This window comes from Eumetopias jubatus, unplaced genomic scaffold (genome assembly GCF_037043125.1).
Source record: "Eumetopias jubatus isolate StellerSeaLion01/CBP00866 unplaced genomic scaffold, mEumJub1_p1.0 scaffold_7, whole genome shotgun sequence".
NCBI lineage: Eukaryota > Metazoa > Chordata > Mammalia > Carnivora > Otariidae > Eumetopias > Eumetopias jubatus.
The window spans coordinates 76,059,019-76,081,255 of NW_028274813.1; the positions used below are offsets into that span (position 1 = coordinate 76,059,019).

General features: G+C 43.5%; 1 protein-coding gene across 1 annotated transcript in view; it reads right to left on the reverse strand.

Annotated features, from left to right (window-relative positions):
• RYR3 (ryanodine receptor 3) overlaps positions 1-22,237 on the reverse strand; it is a 364,573-nt gene that overhangs the window by 21,592 nt on the left and 320,744 nt on the right. Inside the window, exons 76-90 of the mRNA XM_088025080.1 lie at positions 20,064-20,160; positions 18,246-18,352; positions 17,798-17,849; positions 16,762-16,818; positions 15,514-15,613; positions 15,283-15,362; positions 13,674-13,750; positions 10,862-10,935; positions 10,601-10,618; positions 9,915-9,995; positions 9,361-9,449; positions 8,273-8,401; positions 4,897-5,001; positions 3,116-3,197; positions 1,132-2,462 (exon numbers count right to left, since the gene is read on the reverse strand). Of these exons, the coding sequence (XP_087881206.1) occupies positions 1,132-2,462; positions 3,116-3,197; positions 4,897-5,001; positions 8,273-8,401; positions 9,361-9,449; positions 9,915-9,995; positions 10,601-10,618; positions 10,862-10,935; positions 13,674-13,750; positions 15,283-15,362; positions 15,514-15,613; positions 16,762-16,818; positions 17,798-17,849; positions 18,246-18,352; positions 20,064-20,160 (2,479 nt within the window). The remainder of the gene's footprint in view (positions 1-1,131; positions 2,463-3,115; positions 3,198-4,896; positions 5,002-8,272; positions 8,402-9,360; positions 9,450-9,914; positions 9,996-10,600; positions 10,619-10,861; positions 10,936-13,673; positions 13,751-15,282; positions 15,363-15,513; positions 15,614-16,761; positions 16,819-17,797; positions 17,850-18,245; positions 18,353-20,063; positions 20,161-22,237) is intronic.

Genomic DNA, 22,237 nt, shown 5'->3' on the forward strand with positions numbered 1-22,237 from the left:
GTATCAAAGTCTGTCTGGGACCTGGGGCTACATCGGAGAGCAAAACAGAGTAAATAAATTCATATTGCATGAAGGCCTATGGTTCTGATGCTTCCATCCCAGACTCTCCAAAATTAGGGGAGAGTTCTCTCCTATACATTTTCCTTTATCTGGCCTTCTTCCTTCCTAACATTCTTCATGCTTGTACTGACTTCCACAATGTCTATTTTTCTTCCACTAAATTATAGGGACAATGCACTTCTCACTCACCGCTGTCTTCTCAGAGCCCAAAACAGTGGGAAGTACATATTAACTATTCAATAAATATTAATGAAATGAATGAATAAAATTTGTCTTTGGCCTCTGATGTCTTTACATGTCTCTCTTTGATGCTAGAATGATGCTGTGAGTTGGAGGCTGCCATAGAGGGGAACACCCAGAACTTTCCATGACCAAGGGGCTCTGGATGACTGTTATTCCCTTAATCTAGTCAACTGACTCAAAGTCCACACTGGATAGTAGGTGCATCTCAAGAATGAAAATATTTCAAGCATGATGCTGGGCTAAAGGATATCATTTGGACCATTTGGGACACTGCAGAAGTACCATCTCAAAAGAAAGGTCTCCCCTTATGCTCCCTAGGTTTCTCCCACTATCTGAAAGTATGCTTTATGCCACTTCACTTTTATGAAAGACCCCCATTAGGACTTGCCTATGCTAACTGCAAGAAATCAAAAAAGGATTTTTACCTTTATGAAACGATAAATGCTTCTTTGCTTTATGACATTTCAGCTTATGACAGGTTTTTATAGGAACACTCTCATTTGGATAGTGAAGGAAACCTTTCCCTGGTGTTCTATGCTTTCTGTTCACTCACTGAACCTGTGCACCATGAGGACTAACCTTCTAATAAAGTCGTGGAAGACCATCAGGTTTGGCCTCCACAATGTATACTGAAGACCACTCAGCAACTAGACCCTGAGACAACCCTCTGGGTCTTGCTTTTCCTAGACACGGCAGAGAATTGCAAGATCAGGGTACAGAAGGGCTGGCATCTAACACGATGTTGGTGCCTAGGGAACTGGTGTCAGAACTGAGAGCAAGTCCATTTCTGGGCATAAAGAAGAGATGACAGAAACAACTTGTGCTTACCTGTGCTTTCCTTTTCTTCTGGACGGTACTCTCTAGTGTAGGGGGTTCATCCTCGCCAATAATCTCAGAGAGGTCACCCAAACCCCCTTCGGGCCCATGCTTTAAGCCACCTTCCTTCTTTGGGCGGAATCCAAAGAGATCGGACATAATATCTGCATCTCCCTTGTCACCTTTCACGAAGTGAATTAGTTCAGGTGGCACACCTGGCTCAGTCACCTCTGCCCGCTCGGCATCCAGAGCATCATCATGGATACCAAACTGGGTTGGGTCAGGCATGTCACCCAGGATCTTGGTCACTCTGATGTTCTTTGCCCCTTCCACTAGGCCCCCTCCAAACACTGTGTTCCAGAGGATCTGAAAGATTCCTCCCAATATGGTGAAGAACAACTGGAAGAGCCCCACAAACAACATCCAGAAGAAAGAGAAGAACACCTTCACTAGCTCCTTCACAGTCATCTTTTTCACCTTCCTGTACTGCTTCCTGAGATTCTTCAAGGTTGCCTTCTTCAGAAAGTTGGCGACATTCCTCTTCACTGAGGCACAGGCCATGGCAAATGCAGAGGCAGACTCAAAAGACTTGGCATCCTCCTCTTCACCCTCAATTTCTAACATATAAGATGAATCTTCATCTTCTTCCTCCTCCTCGTCGGGCCTGTCTGCCGAGTCAGATTCGGAGATCTGAGAGGCTAACTGCATTTCAAAGATGGTATCCTCACAGAAGTTCACAAACAGTTCCATCTTTTCTTGCTCTCCACCTTCATTGACCACATCAAAAATGAACTGCCGCTTCGATTCCTTCACTTGGGGCTTCTCCCATTGAGTTCGACTGGATTCACTGATTTCGAAATAAACGCGCTCAATTTTCTTGGCCCCACCCATGATCTCAATGCGTCCCAGGTAGGGTTCGAAGTAATTTAGTACGCTTTCTGCTGGGTCCAACAGACACTTAAGGCGAGAATCATTTGGCATATGTTCGGAGAGATTTGTCAGTAACACTGCCACATTAAACCCTATGTCCTTGGCTGGCTCATGGAACCGGTTTACAAAATCAATGTAATTAAACATATCATTCTCATCAGCTTCTGCGCACGAAAGGAGAAAGTCAATCTCTGACTGTGTGTACTGTTTTTGCCCTTCCATGGCCTTCTGGAACTCTTTTTTGGAGATAATCCCTTTACCATCTGGGTCATATTCTTTGAAGGTGTCTGAGCTGGTTAGGTCTTTAAGTTTCAAGAACATGTCAAAGAATTTCAAGATCATTTCTACATTGGTAGATGACTCTACCAGTGTGTCAACCATCTGCTTGCCAATAGTTCCATTTACCACATTCCCTGTGAGGCAGGTTCAAAAAGACATACAGATATATAAATAAACCCAAGTCATCATGTAACTGGTCAGGTAGCTATTTTTAGAAAACTTGTCTGCCCAATCAGTCGGCTCTTTTCTGACCGTGATGGTTTGGAAATGGGTAAGAGGGAGCAGCAAGCCATAAAGACTACACCACTAGGAGCCAAGGGGGAAAGAAACAAAGGGAAGAAGGAAGTGGCCACGCCAGTCCCTTCTTTCTGGACTGGGGCCTGGGAAGTGGTTTCGTTATCAGATTACTGGGGACACATAGGGATAAGCGGTGCCCCTCTCATCCCCTTAGACCTCGTAGGGTGCCCAACTAGATGGCTGGCATACACACTGGCAGCCAGATGTACTGAAAAGCAATGGGGAGAGGGAGAGGTTAGGGAAGAGCAAAGCTTGGAGGTTTTCCCCAGTTCATTCTGGCTTTCCTATTAACATAAAATGAGTTGGTTTCAGGCTTTGTCCATCAGACCATGTGCCCCTCACTCATTTTTTGCTTCTGAAAATTTGGTTTTTCTAACCAATGTCATATGGCATCAACGACCTGCCAGAAGGATAATCTGCATGATTAGTACGGTTAGTGCTCAGACCAATTACAGTTGTGTGAATGCCTAGTTATACCAAACAGCCCAACCTTCCAGGAGGGACAGAAGCATCACCACCATGTCCTGAAGGAGATCCAAGAGTTCCTTCAGCAGCTCGATCTGACTGGAATCCTAGAACAGAAACAGGAGATACCCCTGAGCTATCTGATCCCTCAGCAAAGTTTAGGGCAGTGAGCAAGAAGAGCCTGCTCTGGAAAGGTTAGGTGAAGGTCATGTCCATTGTGCCTGTGGACATCTTATCATCCACTGTTCCACTAGCATCGGGGAGGCTCGCTGCAGCCTGACTCATCCAAGAGAGCTCCTTCAGTTTCCCTTTTATTAGTACAATGTGGCAGACATACTACTTGTTGTCCAAAACTACTGAACAACCCAATCCACCAAAGAGCCATTAGGTATTTCTACTAGTTCGTGTTGTTTTTTGTCCTGGAGAATGATCAGGTGAGCTTTTGGGGAATACTACTGCAATCCACTTAAGGTGTCAAGGTTATAATCCCCAAGTGGGTTCTCCTTTCTTTCTGGGTTAGAGTATCCTGGTTCTAGTTGGTGGTGATCTGAGTGCCACTGGTCCCTTAATATGTTACAGAATTGAGACTATTCCTCTGGATGGTTTTGCTACTAGTCTGTTTGGTTTTCATTTTGGCCTTGCAGACAGGGCATCACCAAGTTAGCTCTCTGTTTTAAACTCAATGTCACAGAAGGAAAAAAAAACCCTTGGATCATCTGAGGTGGGCAATCTGAGGGTGATATTTAAAAATGTGCTCTGGGCCACACCTCTTGTACAGATCATCTCTCACAAATACAGTTCTTTGTCGAGTCTCTCAACTTTCAGAGGGACTGCCCCCCCTTTGGTGTGGGTCATAGCTACACACGGACTATCACAGAGGTGAAGAATATGAAGAGCTGGAAGAGATCTCAGATCGTCTATTCTAATTCCCAAGATTTCACAGATGATGGACCCAAAAACCAGGAAGGGGGGAGTGACTTCCTGAAAGTCAGCAGCGAAGAGGTAAACAGGGCCAGGCTCCTGTCTCCAGAGCCTCTCCACTGCACCGGCCCAGCTGGGCTGACATAGGAATGGACATATTACCGCCAAATTAGCGGCACTCCCAAGAACTCTCTCCTCCCATAAGGCCAGAGTCAAAAGGGGAAAAATGAAAGGGTTAAATAGCACATTCCACAAGAGAGGCAGATGTGACAGCCTTGAAAATTTTAGGTACACGTTACTTAAATTAATGCTGCAAATGTTACTCTAATCAGCCTGAAACACATTCTGAAGTTCTCCCTCATGTGTTGCCATGGAGAGAGGCGATCGACAACTCTATACACTCCATTTATTTGTTCATAATAAATGCTCGGAGCGATTCTGATTCATCGTGCCAGAGAGATGGGGAGAGAGAAGGAAAGGCAGTGACGGGGAGGAAGGGGAAGCCAAGGTGAGAGAGGAAGGATATATGAATTACAGAGACATGCAGACATTTGACAGACCCAGAAGGGGCTGGTAGATTGTCATAAATTGACACAACAGTGACAAGGAAGCGAAAAGGATGGGCATGATAAAAAGCGAGTGTTGAGGCAATTATGTAAAGGGTAGGTTGGTGGGACACAAGGAAGGAAGCTGCATCCATGCAAAAGCCTGTGTGGGACACCCCTGGAGCCATTCGTTCCTGTCGCCCAGTGAAGCTCTCAGGTGTAAAAGTGAGACCTCATCAGCCATTTGATCAAGCAGCCACATCCACAGGGGGGAATACCAAGGGGTGGGGAATGATTCAGCATTTCACATCAATGACACAGCAGGGAAGGGCCACAGTACCTGAGAGAGTTTCATCTGCATGTTAGCAAACACATGGAGGAAGCCGACCACCGCGTCCCACAGCCTGCTGTGAGCCAGGCTCTGTTGGTTCCCAATGCAAGGGCCCTATGGAGAGGAGGACATCCTTATTTCACGGAGACTTATTTCATCATGAGCTGCTCTGAATCTCACCCTAGTCAGTGCACAGGACACCTGCTTCTATCAGCAGATAGCTCCTTGCAAAAGTCACGTATTTTGTGGCTCACTATTTTCCCAGGGTATTAACTTTTTGCCCTCCATCATAGGGACCTATGTCTAGGAAAAACCACCAGGAATTTCACGGTGCAGTGGTTTTTCAGAGATTTTCTTTTAGCTTCAGAGTGCATTTTTCAAATAAAATACTACAAAGAAGAATATTATTTAAGAGTGAAATGCACTCCTGCCCACTCTCACCTCCACCTCGGCCTAAGAGGGGTTACGAGGAACTCCAGGCTTCCACAATTTGAAAAGCAGGCCCTACTGTTTTCAGGAAAGCTATGCATAACATGCTATGGTCACATGGCTATCTACTCAAGTAAAAAAATGTGAATAATATTCCTAATGTTCAGGGGTGCCTGGGTGGCTCAGTCTGTTAAGGAACTGCCTTCAGCTCGGGTCATGATCCCAGGGTCCTGGGATGGAACCCTGTATCCGACTCCCTGCTCAGCGGGAAGCCTGCTTCTCCCTCTCCTTCTGCTTGCTGCTCTCTCCCTCTCTCCCTCTGTCAAATGAATAAATAAAATCTTTAAAAAATATATTCCTAATGTTCAACTACCTTTGGGATTTTCTTATCATTAACCTAAACTTTAGGTACAATATCATCTCTACCTTTTCGGAAAGCTGTAGAGGGATGACTTCATTACCAGTTTTCATTTCCTATCTTAATAACTTTTCCTATTTTTATACATTGAATCAACATTTAAAAAAATAAATCATCTGGAATTCTTCTACCTGGGAGATTTGTCTATTCATTCTTATATACGTAATCATTTATTTACATTAATACAGACTCCACATATTCATTTTATGCTCTGGGTTATAATCCAATACTACTCTATTTTGTCACTCAAATTGTTCCAGTTTTGGCCCCTGGGAGCCCTCTCAGTTGGCCTGGGTCCCTAGGACATAGGCCCATCACTCTCTCTTCCCTGTGCTCCCTCTCCGCTCCCCCCGCCCCCCCCCCCCCCCCCCCGCATTTCCTTGCACTATAGGATTCTCTGGGTCATCTTATGTATTTCCTGCCCCAGCACTAGGACCAGCCCTTTCTCTAAGAAGCCTGGTTCCTCTCACTGGAAAATGGTATTAGAAACCCCAATCTGGGTGCTAGTTGTGCTTGCTGCTACTGTGATGTCATTACTTTAAGGCCCTCTCAGCTGACACGGCAGCAGATATGTGTGTTTTATACTAACCCACGTGCACGCAACGTATCTAGAAACGTTTCCATATTTAAGTATCTGTATCAATACTAAGTCCAACATGAATTTAGCATACTGATGTATTCAACTCTAATGCACTTCCACATGGGTCATCTAGCTTCTTCTTGCTTATCTATAACCATTCAACAGTGAGAAACCTGGCTCCTGCCCTTTAGTAACTGCTCACTTCCATTATATGTGTGAAATGGTTGCAGAATTATTAACCTGTATCCCTACGGGAAAAGCTTCAGCAACCAAAGTGCTTATGTACAGTTCCTTTTGACTTTGGTCTTACAGTCTGTATTCATTCCCCAAATTTCTTAGGTCAGCACTTTATTCCCCACCCCTTCAGTAAGATCATTTTATATATTTTTTATACCCTTAGATTCTTCTGTCACATTCTGCCTACATTTTTCATCCTTAACTTTTCCCTATATTTTGTTTCTACCCTTTAACTCATCTCCAAATCACTCTTCAATAGTAAATTTCCAAAAAGAACACGGATACCATCTCAAGTTCTAGAAAAGGGCTGGCAGAATTCCCAAGGAAGAGGGCAGCATGAAAGGTATTGCCTGCTTTCATAAATCATGTAAGCTTGTTTAAAAATCACTGTTTGAGGGGCACCTGGGTGGTTCAGTTGGTTAAGCATCTGCCTTTGGCTCAGGTCATGATCCCAGGGGTGTCCTGGGATCCAGTCCCGCATCAGGCTCCCTACTCAGCCGGGAGCCTGCTTCTCCCTCTCCCCCTACCCCAACCCCCTGCTGTGCGCTCTCTTTCTCTCTCAAATTAAAAAAAAAAAAATCTTTTAAAAAAATCACTGTTCATGTACCTTTGATGTCTAACCCCTAGAAGCCTCTAGATTCTTTTTGGAACAAAACCAGTTGTTGTAAGAAACTCACATTCACCAAAAAGAAGCTTCTTTTTTACTTTTGGGTTAAGTGCTCCAAGGGAAATTCTGAAGATTAGGATGTCTTCTACAGAGAGCAAATCAAATTCTTGTCAGATCTGTTCAATGACCTTCCCAGGTATTTCACATTCTGTGACACTTCAGATCGGTCACCTGTTTCTATGGTTCTCTCTCCATGTTCTTACAATCCTTGTGTAAAACAAGGATCGATCTCTCTCTTAAAATCTTCCTTTTCAAGCTGATAGTCTTAGTTTTGTGTTTCTTTTAATAAACAAATATGATTGGAGTGTGCCGGTTGACTCATTAGATGGTTTTTAAAAAATCTCATACTACACCCCAGAGGACTGTGATATGGCTACTGATTTCAGCGCAAATTATGCCTGAGTACATCCTCTATTCCTTTTCACAGTTGTTAGACCACTGTAGGCAATGACCAGAGACTGTTGTAAACAGGGAAAGGATGTTGTGAGATCTAAATATTCAACTGGAATTTCATTCTAGATTCTACTGCCATTGGACATAGTTTATGTGTTGTTAAAGTCACCTTTTCCAAAGAGTTAATTTCTGGCAAATTAGTAGGATCTCATAAGTTCTTAATTTCAAGACTCAAGATAACATCATTTATCCCTTTATTCCTTCATTCTATTAATTATTTCTCCACTCTACTCCCCATGCTTACTGAATAGCTAGGATGTGCTGCATGTGCTAGAAATGAAGAATTTAGATCGGGTAAGAAATTTTCTGCCCACAAAAATTTTCAAACCAGGAGGGAAAGGAAAATATAACTAGATAAATGCAAATAGAGTGTGACAATGCTATGAACAGGTCACAGTGAAGGACCATAAACTGTAGCTTCTCCTAGAGAGTAGTACTCTTGAAATGCTCTTCTACACTTGGTTCCTCTTTGTAGATACATATTGTCTGTGCTAGGGCTAGATGCACAGTCCATACAGTCATCCTAATATTCCACAGGGGATATAGAATATGGGAACGTTAAAAATGTTCTGTTTTCAAGTATGCATTCTGCAGCACTTACCTGGATGTATTCTGTAAGAGAATTGAAAATCTGCTTCGTGACTGCCAGAGCTTTGGAAAAATTGTGCTGTCCAGATTCATCAATGATGTCCTTCCCTGAATAATACCAGTAGAAATCACTGATTGATTCCTAAGAACAAACAAGGAGAGTTTAGTATTTCTTAACCTTCCGTCAGTGAAGCTAAAACCCAAGGTTCAGGAAGAGTACAAGAGAATCCTGCATTGCTATGACCTCTTCGTTATGAGAGAAACCTAGGAAAAAGCCCAGAGATACCTAATCCCTAGCATCTCTGAAGTGCATATCCTCTTCTAAGAAAGAGCAGATAGGAGAGAGGATGGTGTTCAGCTGGACACGGGTGACCACAACGTAGGACAACTTATTCACAATGAAAAATGTACATTAAAGGTAATAATGATTATCACCCAACCAACTGGCACAAGAGCAGCAACACAAGAGCTAACGCTGTTAAGCGCCAGGTGTTTTTCTGACCCGCTGCATATATGACATCTCTCCATCTTTACGACCACCCCTCTGAGACAGGTGCTACCCATTCTACAGATGAGAACATCGGAACACAGGGCAGTTAAACAGATTGCTCCAGTTACAACTGGTAAGTGGCAGAACCAGGAGGAAGACTTAGCGGAGAGAGGAGAGAATCTTTTTATGTTTGTGTAGATTTTCCTGATATTATTTGGATTTTCCTTCAAATAGTTAACCTGAGTGACTTCTAAAGAACTAAGAACTTGTGCACTCATCCTATTCCCACCACCTTCTGCACTTCTTTTTCCCAGTGAAACTCTGTTTTCATTCAGGTATTGCAGCTCTTGGGCTCCGTGGTGAGGTTTTCACTGGCAAAACTGAGGTAAATAGGCATTTTATACTGGATGATTGGATATTTAACCACTCCCCCTATTTCAGTCTTCAAATACACATTTTTAGGCATTTGATTTCCCATAAGTGTGTGGACATAGACTATAACACCATTCTTATTGGGGCTTGACTGAACCCTGGACCTTCCCTGATACAATGTAACTGTCTTTAGCTTCTGGAAATGCGTGTGAGCCATGCCACGTCCAAGACCCACTGACCTGCAGACGTAGGAGGTAGTCCACAGTACTGATGATGACATTTATGGTGGTGGTATTGCCCATCTGAGTCCGCAGGAAGTTCTGAAAGTCTAAAAACACCAGGGCTGGGTCAGAGCCTGCTCTCATCATGCTGAGGAAGCTGGGCAAGCCCTCTTGGCTAAACTCAGAAGAGACATACTGTGTGAAAAGGCTTACAAGAGCACCGTGTTTGGGTCCTGGTGGGTCCTGCAGGACAGAGTTCTGCCCTGAGCCCTCCCATCCTGGTGAGACCAGAAAGTGGACTTAATGAGCTCCAAGGGGCTTGACGGAAAGGGGCGGGTGTTTAGATGTACCATCTGAAGATTCTGGAAGCCACTCAGCCTGGGTGGCACTAAATAACATCAGCCCTGAAGTTCAAGTTGGTTTTCCATTGAGTTTTTTTTTTTAATTGAGGAATGGATTAACTGTTGTCCTTGAGTCAGCAGCTGGTTGTATGAAATGTGGCATCCTGAGCGGAATCATAATTTGGCACCTGAATGTTGTTTTCCTTTGACAAATCAATCTGTTCCACTTACCACTGTTATGTCCTTCACAAAGTAACTGCAGGAATCGAAAGAGATCTCGTGTAAACTCATCATTCTGGAGTACTTTTTCACCTTGAAAACAGAATATTGGTGAGCATTTGTTTGGCTTCTCAACCCAGAACACTTTCCAAAGCAAACGACTGCAAAAATGACAAAGGGCCTGCGTCAGAACAGTTTGGAAAGGGAACTTTAAATGAAGGGGGAAGGATTGGGGGGTGGGTTAGCCTGGTGATGGGTATTAAAGAGGGCACGTATTGAATGGAGCACTGGGTGTTATACACAAACAATGAATCATGGGACACTACATCAAAAACTAATGATGTAATGTATGGTGATTAACATAACACAATAAAATTAAAAAAAAAAGAATGAAGGGGGAAAATCCCGATTAACCTGGAACTGAGGCTACAGAACACAATGACCAACCAAGATAAAACAGTGAGCCCTGGGATGCATTTGTAAGGAAAACAGCTAGGCTAATGGCAGTAATGGCCCAGGGTCCAGAACCCATGCTTTACAGATGGAAGACACTTCTTTAATTAAGCATCAAAATGCTCAGTTAAGCTTCACATGCAACACTACCAAGCCCAAAAATGTATCTGCACTGCAGCAATTAAATAAGGTCCCTTAGGACTCACACACATGGTAGACAACTGGGGCCAGAAACTCAAACTTACCACGCTCACGAACAATGACTGGTGATAAGAGAAAAACAGAAGAATGCAAAGTAAGAAAAATCATAAACACCATGATAAACTGTTTAGTTAAGGCTGGCTCTGTGAACACATCCAGCCTTTATCAAAGCTACTGATGGGAAGATTTTGCTGAAATTGAGCAAGTCCTTGCAGATTAAGAAGCACTGAGCAGGGGCTCTAACCAGAAATAGTTAATTATGGTAATCAGGAAGAGAATGGCCTTCACATTTATTAGTTACTTACGTGTTCCTTCCTCAGTAACCATTCCCAGGCCTTCAGCTTTATTCTGCCTTTCAAATGCATTCAAATCAAGGACACTTGTAAGAGATGAGAGAAAACAAGGTTCAGGGCTATGCACACTGGGAAATTGGATTTCTGACGTCAGTGTACCTATTGACTAAGAATATCTTGTTCTTGTGTTATCATAAATGGTCTACACAGTACAATGTGGTTGAAAGTCTAGCAGTTCCTGGGTTTGCATCAAGAGTGTTGTCCAAGGACGCCTATAGCTCACAGGCATGCACGGCCAGGGGTCAGAAGAACTTAGAATGACTGTCCTTGTTTGTCCAGTCTGAGTCCTTTCATTCATTCATTCATTCATTCATTCATTCATTTATTTGACAGAGAGAGACAGCGAGAAAGGGAACACAAGCAGGGGGAGCGGGAGAGGGAGAAGCAGGCTTCCCACCGAGCAGGGAGCCCTATTCGGGGCTTGATCCCAGGACCCCGGGATCATGACCTGAGCTGAAGGCAGATGCTTAACGACTGAGCCACCCAGGCGCCCCAAGTCTGAGTCCTTTCTTATGCATGAAGATTTAGAAAGGTTTCCCAAATAAAGAAGGAATAATCTGTTTCTATGATTTCTCAAAAGAAAGTTTACTTTAAACTTTACTAATTAATGTTCACCTCCCACATTTATCTATTTTCTCCACGAATCACAAGGAACTGTGGTTTTAGTGCTCAGGATGAATACTGATGGAAAGGGCTACAGAGTTCAGAGTTCAAAGGGCCACACCCTTTTAGAATTCTTGTATTATTCAGAAGCCAAGAGTAGTTGGGGTTAAGCTTTCTGGAGGCAATGCTGTCCCAGAACCTGTAACAAGCTAGCCTTTTTTTTTTTTGTCCCCACTTTCTCTGAACTTCCCAATCACAGCCGCCACCAAATCCTACTTAGCCAGCAACCCCTAATACAATGACAGAGCTTGATAAGGAGGACAATGTATAATCATATACATTGGGGCTCATTCTATTTCTCTAACAGACTCTAGCTCTCTCCCCAATCTGAAAGGCTTTATAGACCATAACATGAGGTCTCACAAAAATATAGCTGTTAGGGCAGCTATGGCTGAATCCATTAAAATTCTGTAAAACTTCGCCTTTCCTTTACCACTGGGCAAAGGAAATGACCATTGGATTGGAAAGATGTCAGGGGAAAAAACCAGCATTTCTTTTCCCCTTTTAGGGAGCCACATATCTTCTGCAATTTAGATGAATTTTAAAGAGAAAATAGTGAAAAGTCCTATTGCCATATAGTTGGTTTTTCCCAGATCCTGCTGTAGAAAGGTTCTTCTCAATAACACACAAACCATCCTTCTATTTTAGCTTTGCTGTCAAGAGAAGAGAGCAGGGAAGTAGGACCTTTGGACAAAGGTGCTTCAAAGGAGTTCTGATTCAGGAGACTATCTGGGGGAACAGATGTTTCTGACCCTTACTCCATTCCAAAACACCCATTTCAAATGTTTTAATTTCTCTACTGTTTCAATATTTTACCAATATGTATTACTTTTATAATCAACAAAAATCATGAAAATATCTTAAAACTTCTGTTAGTACTCACTGGTCTCTAAAGGTATGTCACCTGTCCCTCTAAGCCATAACTACAAGTGAGTTTAATAATATGAAGTATTACAGACTACTAAGAGAACACTTAAATATTTAATTGAGAATGTCATGTGCAATATGGAACCGAACTGTCTCGAGTTTTGCCATTCTGCGTCCACATGTACTGTTTTATCTTCAGTGAGTCAGGCCTGGCAACATTACATTATCTTTTCCTGAGAGAGGTAATAAACGAGTTGGTTGTTGGTGGGGAAAAAATGGAGCTCAGAGAAAGGGATTGTACTGCAGCTCAAATATGTTCCCTATCACCTCAGGGTACATACAATATTTACTCCATCAAACAAGGTTAGCAAAATTATGAAGTCCACCAAGGAAAGTATGTCCATCCTGCAAATTTTTAAGTGGAAAACCTAATGCTCTATTTTTAAGAATATTAATTAGATGCAAATGAGCTAATTATAACTGATTTCTTTCAGAACGAGTTACAGACTATTCAAAATACATATGAATCTTAGAGAATAAGCTGACACTTAGTAATGACTGCTGGCTTGTTTCCAAAATGAGTAGGCATGGTAACCTTATGACTTTTGGCTACGTACTATTCATTTGTCAGGGGGTCAGCCATGAGGGGAGGCTTATACACATGATAATAAAAGTGGAAAGTTTAATGCTTTGTTTTTTTAGGCTATGGCAAAATGTTCCTATATTAGGATGTACCTCTGTTGAAGTGGATGTGTCAAAATATGTACCCACCAAGTACTTATTCAGGCTCAAAGAACTGTTAAGGATGAAGATTAACAGAGGGCCTAATGGGTGTAACGAAAACATAGCCTTGAGTCATACTGAGGTATTCCTCCTCTTTTCCATTCTTTTCTGGTTTGACTTTTATGAGCATATATGTTAGGAGAAACACTCAGCTCTGAGGAAAACGACATACTAAAAAAAGGAGGTAAAGGTGATTAAAAAAAAAAACAAACCAGGTGTGTGTATCTGTGTCTGTCTCTCTAATGGAGATTACATTGCCCCTTCTGTATGGTATCTGAATATAATCCTGAAGGCTGGAGGAACAATACCCACCTTCTTAGCTTTCTAAAGCAGGCGAGTCCTTCCTCAACAATTCCATGATAAGCTAGTTTATTTTGTGGTCCCATCCCTACCCAATTCCTCTTTCTTCTGAATAGAAAAGAAATGCTATAGGTGGTTTTCCTGTATTTACCTGCAAGACTGCATAAGACCAGAAAGGCTTTGAAAGAATCCAGCATCCTTTTTCTCCTTTAGGTAATCTAGCATTTTCTACAAGAGAGACATATTTTAAAAGGAAAAGCGATGTAAATTATGCCACAAGTACTGACCCTCCCAACTGCAGTGGAGAAATGTCATGTCCCAGTCACATGGAGTCATATTCAGGGTGTTGGTTTGTAAAGTTGGGTAAGCATAAGAGCCACCTGTGGATTTAAACATTCCATGTGCCTGAGTCCCACCCACCCTCTTCCTATGGAACCAGAATCTCTTTGTGTGGACATTTTATTTTATTTAAGTAATTTTGGACATTTTATAAAGGTCCACTGGTATTTCTGCTAAGAGCAGTACAGTAGATCATTGACATTCATAGATTTACTGTTTGAAGCCTCTCCCATTTAGGAACAAGCACCAGGTCTGTGATCTAGTAAAATGTTGCTGAAGTATAATCTGAAAAACTAATGAGCTGAATTTCGTGCACTGGAGCAAGGGAGCTTAGCCAGTAATAAGGCTAATTTGAGAGCTCAGTATCTTTCACAATCAGACTTTGTTTCCTCTGTTTTCTGTTACTAGGAAGGCAGGAACTTTGACATCATAAAAATGTTTTTTTTTTTTTTTTAAAAGGTCCTGCAAGACAATCAACTGATGGGGTGGTGATCGAAGAGAACAGAAAGTGAAGGGTGTTTTAGAAAATGGTAGTTCTTTTGTGACAAATTTGTTTGGGATGAATTAAAGGCTGGGGCAAAATATATGTAATAGTGGTGGTTATAAATTTAGAGATTCTCACGGGCCCTGTGCTATAACCCTCACAAATGCCAAGAGTCTTTGAAATGTCACTTTCCTGTGCACACAGAGGCTTTCAGCCAGAGCCTGGAGTGCCCTGGAGACACCAGAATATTCCTGTCTCCTGCAGCTAGTTTCGGTTCAGACTGTTGAATGGATTCCATGTGCCAGGAGCTCCACACTATATTTCTCTGTGTTATCTCGTTGAATGCATGGTGGCATTCAATGTTTAGCTGCATTATTCACTGCTACACCCTCCATCCCAGAACACAGCCTGACCTTAGTGCATAGTCAGCAATCACAACACTGTGACTGAATGAACAAACGAATGAACAGACAACAAGTAAAAGGCGAAAGATTTATACGATCTGAAGAGAAACCAGAGTATGAACAGACAACAAGTGTTTAGGGCTATGAACTCCACTTAACCGATTGGGCTCCTTGCTCACGGTTAAGACAGCTAACACGTAAAACTATTAAAATACAAACCTAAGGCTTAGAAAACTTCCCTTAGAGCCTCTCCATGCAAAAAATCATCTAATGATGAAAAAACTAAATGTTTTTCGCTTTGAACCCCGGGTAAACCCTCTTTGTCGAGTACACATTTGTCTATAAACTCCCGGCTCTGGTTTTATCTGTGTTCCTGGCTACTGATATAATTAGCCGCTAAGGACAAACACGAGCAAGGGTGATTCTGGGTAGCTCCCTCTGCAGCAGAGCCAAGACCTCCTCCCCAGAGTGTGACAGCTGTCCAATGGGCATACCCTGAGAAGTCTGCACGACCCAGTAGGGGTCCCCCATACCTGTTGTACACCAGCGTTGCCCCCATTCAGAATGGCGATCCCCAGCTTCAGAGTCTCAACCACCATGAGGCTCATCTCACCTGCCATGGTGAAGATTTGATTGAATCACCAAGGAAACAGAGGGTAAATCACATCTACGGGGCTTTATCAGGACTCTAATAATGACTTCATGTCACAGCATGCTGTCTCTGTGGGAGTGACTGGGGCCTACCCACAAAATCACAGAATCACCTTTGCTGGCGCTTATCATCTGAAGGACCATCTCTGCAGCTCCACGCTCATGCAGCCGCGCTTGTTGGTAGAGGGTTTTCTGCTTTTCCATTTCTTTCTCCTGGAAAAAAAATAAAAAAGGAGGGAAAGATTTGTTTATCCTCAGGCCATTTGCAATCCTAAGGTAAACCAAGAGAATCTTTACTTGCACACATAATTTCGGATAAAGAAGACTTCTGAAGTTGATTTCCAGACACTACGTCAGCTTTCCAAAACTCTCCACCCACAATTCACTCATAGTTTGATGCTGACTTTTCTACTTTTACACTGGTAGGAAACATAGCTCATTCCCCTGTAAAAGTCTCATTCCAGGAAGTGACTCCAGGTTAAAATGTGTTTGTTTTCAATGTTTCATCATACAGGGAAGCCTGCTGAAGGGTCAACTGAAGCCTATCTGCCTGAATGTAGAAAACACCCATTTATCTAGAATGTTCAGATCACCGTTAACAGAGACTCTACTGGATATGGAATACTAGACTGCCAAGGTCTTCCAGAACCGTAATTGTATTAATTTACTTTTACTTTTACATACTTTGTCTATAAAGAGAGTACCAATGAATTAATCGGTTTTATCTCGGGATAGTCCATGTCCCGCACTGCCTCAAAATCAAAATTGCTATTAATGACATTTACAGGGGCTCCTGGGTGGCTCAGTGGGTTAAGCGACTGCCTTCAGCTCAGGTCATTATCCCAGGGTCCTGGGATCAAGCCCCGCATCGGGCTCCCTGCTCAGCGGGAAGCCTGCTTCTCCCTCTCCCACTCCACCTGCTTGTGTTCCCTCTCTCGCTATCTCTCTGTCAAATAAATAAATAAAATCTTAAAAAAAAAATGACATTTACCGAAGAGTGGTGCAAAAACGGTCCCAGTGTCTCCACTGCTTTGAGTTTTCATTTTTGGATCTTTGAATTTGTCCTTCTCTGGCCTCTGTTACTACCATTATTGGGTAGGAGTGCAAAATTTCCCAGAAGACCTAACCTGTGAGGGGGGTTTGCTGACGGACTGGCTGCCTGTGACCTCTCATTAGGCTGGAAGACCGACAAGAGAATCATGGCTAATGGGTGTGCCTCATGCACGCAGACTTGTGTATTTGCCACCAGATACATGTGGTGGGTGAGGCACATGCTTCATGTCAGCATCTGCCTCTGAAGAACTGCCAGTTAGTTTTGGCTTTGGCATATGGCCCTGTCTTCAATCGTCATAAAAACTTACTTCAAATGTTTTCTCCTTGTCTTCCTCCTCTTCTTCGTCCTCCCCACTCTGACAACTCTGGATTCCATGGAGCAGGCAAAGGAGGAGACAAAGAAAGGTGAGTCTAACAAACGAGACTATTCTCCCGAGCAAGGGCAGGGGATGGGATGTAACTCACAGGCCCCTCAGGACTTCAGCACTTGGTAAAACCAAGAACATTCTGACCACTGCAGGGCAACAGTCTACTCAAAATGTCTTCTTTGCAGTTACCAAGGGGTTCAGAAATGAGAAATGGGAACACTGAGCTCACGCAGTCAACAGGGACCTATCTGGTTTAACCACAGACCTGAACTCTTCTACCTAGTAAAGTTCTGGTGTACATGAAGCCGGGAGTGCAGGGAGCTGTCCCTTTCTACACAAGAGCCAGGGGCTCGACAAGAAGACTGGAGATACCCAGGATGTGAATCCTAAGGTGCCCCATCCCATTGTGACCCTGTGGCGCAGCAAGTAAAGGAACAGGTGCTCCCGTCCCCCCACATATCCCTCTTTCTGCCAGACGTGAAGGTTTCCCAGTTGAGAAAGAGGAGTTCCCTTACCACTCAGCATTCCAGAGCCCACTGTCCCTCTACATGACACAGGAATAAGATCACTCGCCTCTGCCAGAGCACTAGGATCTCGTTCCAGTTTCTAAAGCCTATTTCCAAACGTACTGAACTTCTTTCACCTACAGATATGTTTGAATTTTTGGGTGTGTTCTCAACGTGGACTGGAAATGTAAGGATAATCTGTAAGCCTGAACTCCACGTAGCTGGCCTGGAGCTGCCAGGTGAACGAGCCACTGGCACCCACTGTTTCTGGAAAGCTTCAGGATTTCCTTACGAGGACGGTGGGATGGTTTGCTAATGTCACCCCTGTGGTATACGAACTGTGCAGTGCCTGCAGCCCAGGTCATGACCAAGTCCTACAGCCTGCTGTTCAAAATGACAGTTTCCGTGTGTCCGCAGAGGTAAAAGGGAAGACAGACAGACTGAGACAATGGGCAGAAACGCAGGTGTACCTTAGCCATCATGCTGGAATAGGACGTGTACAAGGGGTCGTCTTCCAATTTGCTGGAAAGAATGGAGGAAATATTTAGCAGGCTACTTTTTGGACCCAGCAGAAAAAACTAAGAGCCACAGAGATCTTAAGTTATAAGTACTAGTGAATTAATTTGAAAACCCCTTCCCCCACCCAGATTCCTAGAAACCACTCCGAAAATCTGAATCAGCATTGGCTGATGGAATTCAGGGAGGAAGGCTACTGTTGCAGGCTAATCTTCAGCCTCCACGTCTGACATTACGACAAGAGGGCTGTGGCGTATATAGTTTGCCTAGATGTTTCTCGGCCAACATGAGGAGGACTGCTCAAATCTGGCATCCCCTTTCCGGGCACTGCCATCTGTGAGACAAAGCTGTGGGGCTGGCAGAACCGTGCCTGGGAGAAACAGGGAGCTCTTGGGGGCTGACCTCCTCTCTGTGAGAGCATTGCGGCTAAAATGGAGAATGATCTGATGAAGTGGGTCTGGTTGCTTTTCTGTCTCCTCTTCCTCCTCCTCTTCCACCTTGGGGGATTTCTACACAAACCAATGCAGACAGGTTTTAGGCAAGGATTTCAGCACACGCCACGCAAATGCATACGAACAAAGAGAAGGTAGAGCGCAAAGCACAGAGTGCATCCGACAAAAGCACAAAGAGAACCGCTATGTCATGTTTATTTCAGGACAAGAAGCCCCAAGGATGCAAGGTTTGGGACATAAATACGTATTTTTTTCAGCCAATCAAAGAAACATTGCAATTTTAGGTTCAAATGAGATGAAAGGAAAAGCAAAAGCCTGACCACAGGGGAGGAGCTGCAGACACCACCCCCCCCCCCACCTCCCCATCAGCAGAACTCTCATGCAAGTCCTGGGCACCCGAGTTCAGGAGGGAAGTTCTGGACAGTCCCCTGAGAGGCTCGATCTCTCAGCCAACACCTGAAATTTCTCTTGGAGAGCTGGGCTGGAAATGTGGGTGGGACAAGGGTTATAAAGCACTGGGGCCATTTGGGGTCTGATACTAACCTAGACTCAACCCAGCTAACCATTTCTTTCCTAACTCCACTGCTGATTCTAAAAATCCTTTTGTTCCTGAGAGATGTCATCCTGGAGCTGCAAGCCTTGCAGTTTCTCCTCTTACTAAGTCTTTTCTCAATCTCCTTTTACAGAAAAGGAAATAGCGTCCGGTGCAGGAGGTAAAAGTGAGTTTCAGGTAGTGGCAGAGCGTGCAGGGTGTATGATATTCAGTACATTGGGGACAACTCCACAGGCTGTGTGAACGGTTCAGAAGTGGAGGGCCAAAGTGACGCTCGTTGTCAACTTCGCACTTATCAAGGAACTGGGAACACCAAGAACTGTCATTCTCACTGATGGGACTTAGGGAGAGGACAAAGGGCATGAAGACAAATGGGAGGAAAAAGGGAGAGAAAGGATTAAAAGCAAAAAAGAGGGAAAAAATAAAAGTTAAAAAGCAGGGAGAAGGAAAAGAAACAGAGGGAGATAAGGAAAGAGAAAGAAACAGGAGAAAGACCAAGTACGAGACACACAGAGCAAGATTAACAGAAAGAGTAAGGGATACGAGAAAAAATAAATGGGAAAAATAAGGAGAAGGACTTAAAAAAAAAAAAAAAGAAAAAACAAGAACAACAAAAAAGAACCATGGCCTGGCCAACGGAGGGGAGGGTTTATTTTCTGTCTCTACCATGATGAGGCTCTGCGGTGCTTCTGCAATAAGCTTTTCCCCCTTGCGTGTTGTTTTAAGTTATTTTAGAGCATGAAGTCTGTTAGAGACAGGGCATAGCAAATTTTCTGAAGGGCCAGATACAGAAACGTGAGATGCAGGAAGGGGGTTCAGATGTGGCTTCCCTAAAGCAGAGCTGCTGACCAGAAATGCAGAGCCTTGGGTGCGGTGGCGGGGGGGCCTCCTGCAACCGATGGTGCTCAAAACTTAACTTAGCATGGACTTTCCATTGCATGGCTGTGCATCCTAAGAAATATCAGTTGTTAATAATGATGATGAGGATGATAACAGTACTAGCACCTCCAAGTGAAATTCATCCTCTGGCTCTTACGGCCATTAGCAGGGCCTCCTCTGGTAACTTATACAGTTAGTTCTTTCCAAATTGATACACCTGATTCTTTGTGAATGTTTAACTGTTAGAACACACACACACACACACACACACACACACGAATACAAAAGTGAGATTCATTCACACCCACATCTGCTTCCAGCTGAGTCAGTACTTACAGCCAAATCCTGTACTAGTTTCTCTTCAAAGGAATACTCCTCTGTTTCTATCCAAAATCTCTGATAGCCATGGAGGAAGAGGTTAATGGAGCGGTGCCTGAGCAGAAGGGTTGAGAGTGAGGTCAAGAGGGTTCCGTGGGACACCTTGTTTTAGTCTGGGAGGTTAACGGTTAGTAAGCAGGACAGACTTTTGTACAATTCTTGTCCTCTGATTGGTCAGAGTAGCCAGCGGTACACCAGAAGCATTTGTTTCGAACAAACCAGAACCCTCTTACATGCCAGTTTGCGAATGTCTAGAACACCTTCTGAATGAACTAACAATGGCTACTGGGAGACCAGGTGGTAACTGTAATCTTACCCTGATCACAAGGGGTCTTTATTGCATTTCTCCTCCAATGAGAAAGAATTCACTGGGCCAAGAAACAGTCCTGAAGGATTTGCTTAATATGGCAATGTGGTTATCACTTTTGGCCGATCATCTGCCCAGGTAATCCCATCTAAGTCATGCTGACGGTGAGTGGTTTAGTCCCAGATCTACTGAAAGCAGCAATGCGTGAGTCCTTTAGAGGGTCTCCAAGAACTACACCTCCAAGGCACTCCAGCTTTTACTTAGGAAGGCAAGATTCAGGCGTGCTGTGCTTACAGCATAACTTCTGTGTGCCTCATGGATTTCGGCAGTGGCCCTGGCACCTGGGAACACTGACTTAACTCTCAAGAGCCACTCACTCTCTGTAAGCCAGGACTCACTGATGCTATTCGCATTGAATAGCAGTTAGCTGATTACCAAATGTGAGGACAGTAGTGACGAGGGAAGGAGAGAAAAGTAAGATGCGGGTCAACACCAGAGTCATCCAGACCTGGCTTGGTTTCCAGTAGAACATAACCCTTGCCACCTTTCTTCAAATTCTGACCAATCAGAGTTCTTTCAAAAAATTGTACAAATTTGGGTTTTTATGGGAATGCTAAATCACGGTCAAGAGAGGAATGTGCAGAAAATGAGCAGATCTCTCCACAGGTTACATTACCATTAAAATGGGTATAAGCCTGTCATACTGAGTTTTTTCATTAACCTTTTCCAGCCAAACCCGTTGAAAGGTGCTCAGGAAGAAATTGTTAATTTTGTGTCTGGAGAAAAGCACACAGGTTGTCTTTTAAAAACTAACATTAGAGAAACAGTTTGCACATAATAAAATAAATCCCTTTAGCCCTTTAATATGGAGGACTCGATGCAGTTTAGATCATGATGAAGTGGAGAAGGGAGTGATCTTCACCATCAGCTTCTTAGTTTTTATTATACAATCTACCTATGCTCCTCCATGCTAGGGAGAGATCCAGGCATGGGTTAGGGGCGAGACTGGCCACATTTCATCAAAGACATAGTGAGTCCCTTGATTTACTGTTGCCCATCCAGGGACGTAACTGCGGAAGGAGCAACCAATATATGAGAGGATGGTTCTAACATTTTCAGTAGATTTAGAAAATAATGCTTGTTTCATGAGATGTAATTTTTGCCTTCCTGGCCCTGGAGACGTGCTTAGGACTGAGCCTTCCGGATGTCCAGTTAGCACATTAGGCCCGAATCTCTGCCAGAGAGGAAAGTGAATGCCTTTTGATGTTTCACCACTTCTAGGAAACAGACAAAAATCCCGTGCATTTTTGCTTTCTCTCCTAGGCTATGAATTTCACTTTGTGGCCGGGACATCAGTGGCCTTCATAGCCATGACTATTTGAATTTTTCTGCCTTTTATTCATGAGTTCTACTTGATTTTGTGGCACCTCATTCTCTTCCAAAGACACTAGTCTGTTCTCTCAAGAGACCTATAGGAGCAGGTTAGTGTCATGATTCTTCACTATCTTCAGAGACCCTAATGTGAAAGCTCAGTTGGCCAACTGGCTCAGGATAGGGTGAAAGGGCACTCTGGACAGACAATGGCCAGGAAGCACAACCTGATGAAAGCAACTGTCAAGCATAGGAAGAGAATTTTATCTCGTATTCCAAGGAAACATTTATTTACATGGGATTCAGAAAATACTTTTCTTAGTTTATTTTTCCTGACCAGGTGAAGATGGTTCATATTGATCTGCAAATTGATGAAGCAGAGGCTTTTATTCAATTTGCAGCTTTGTTTACTGATCACAGGCTTGACCCTGTGGACTCTGCAATCATTCTGAGG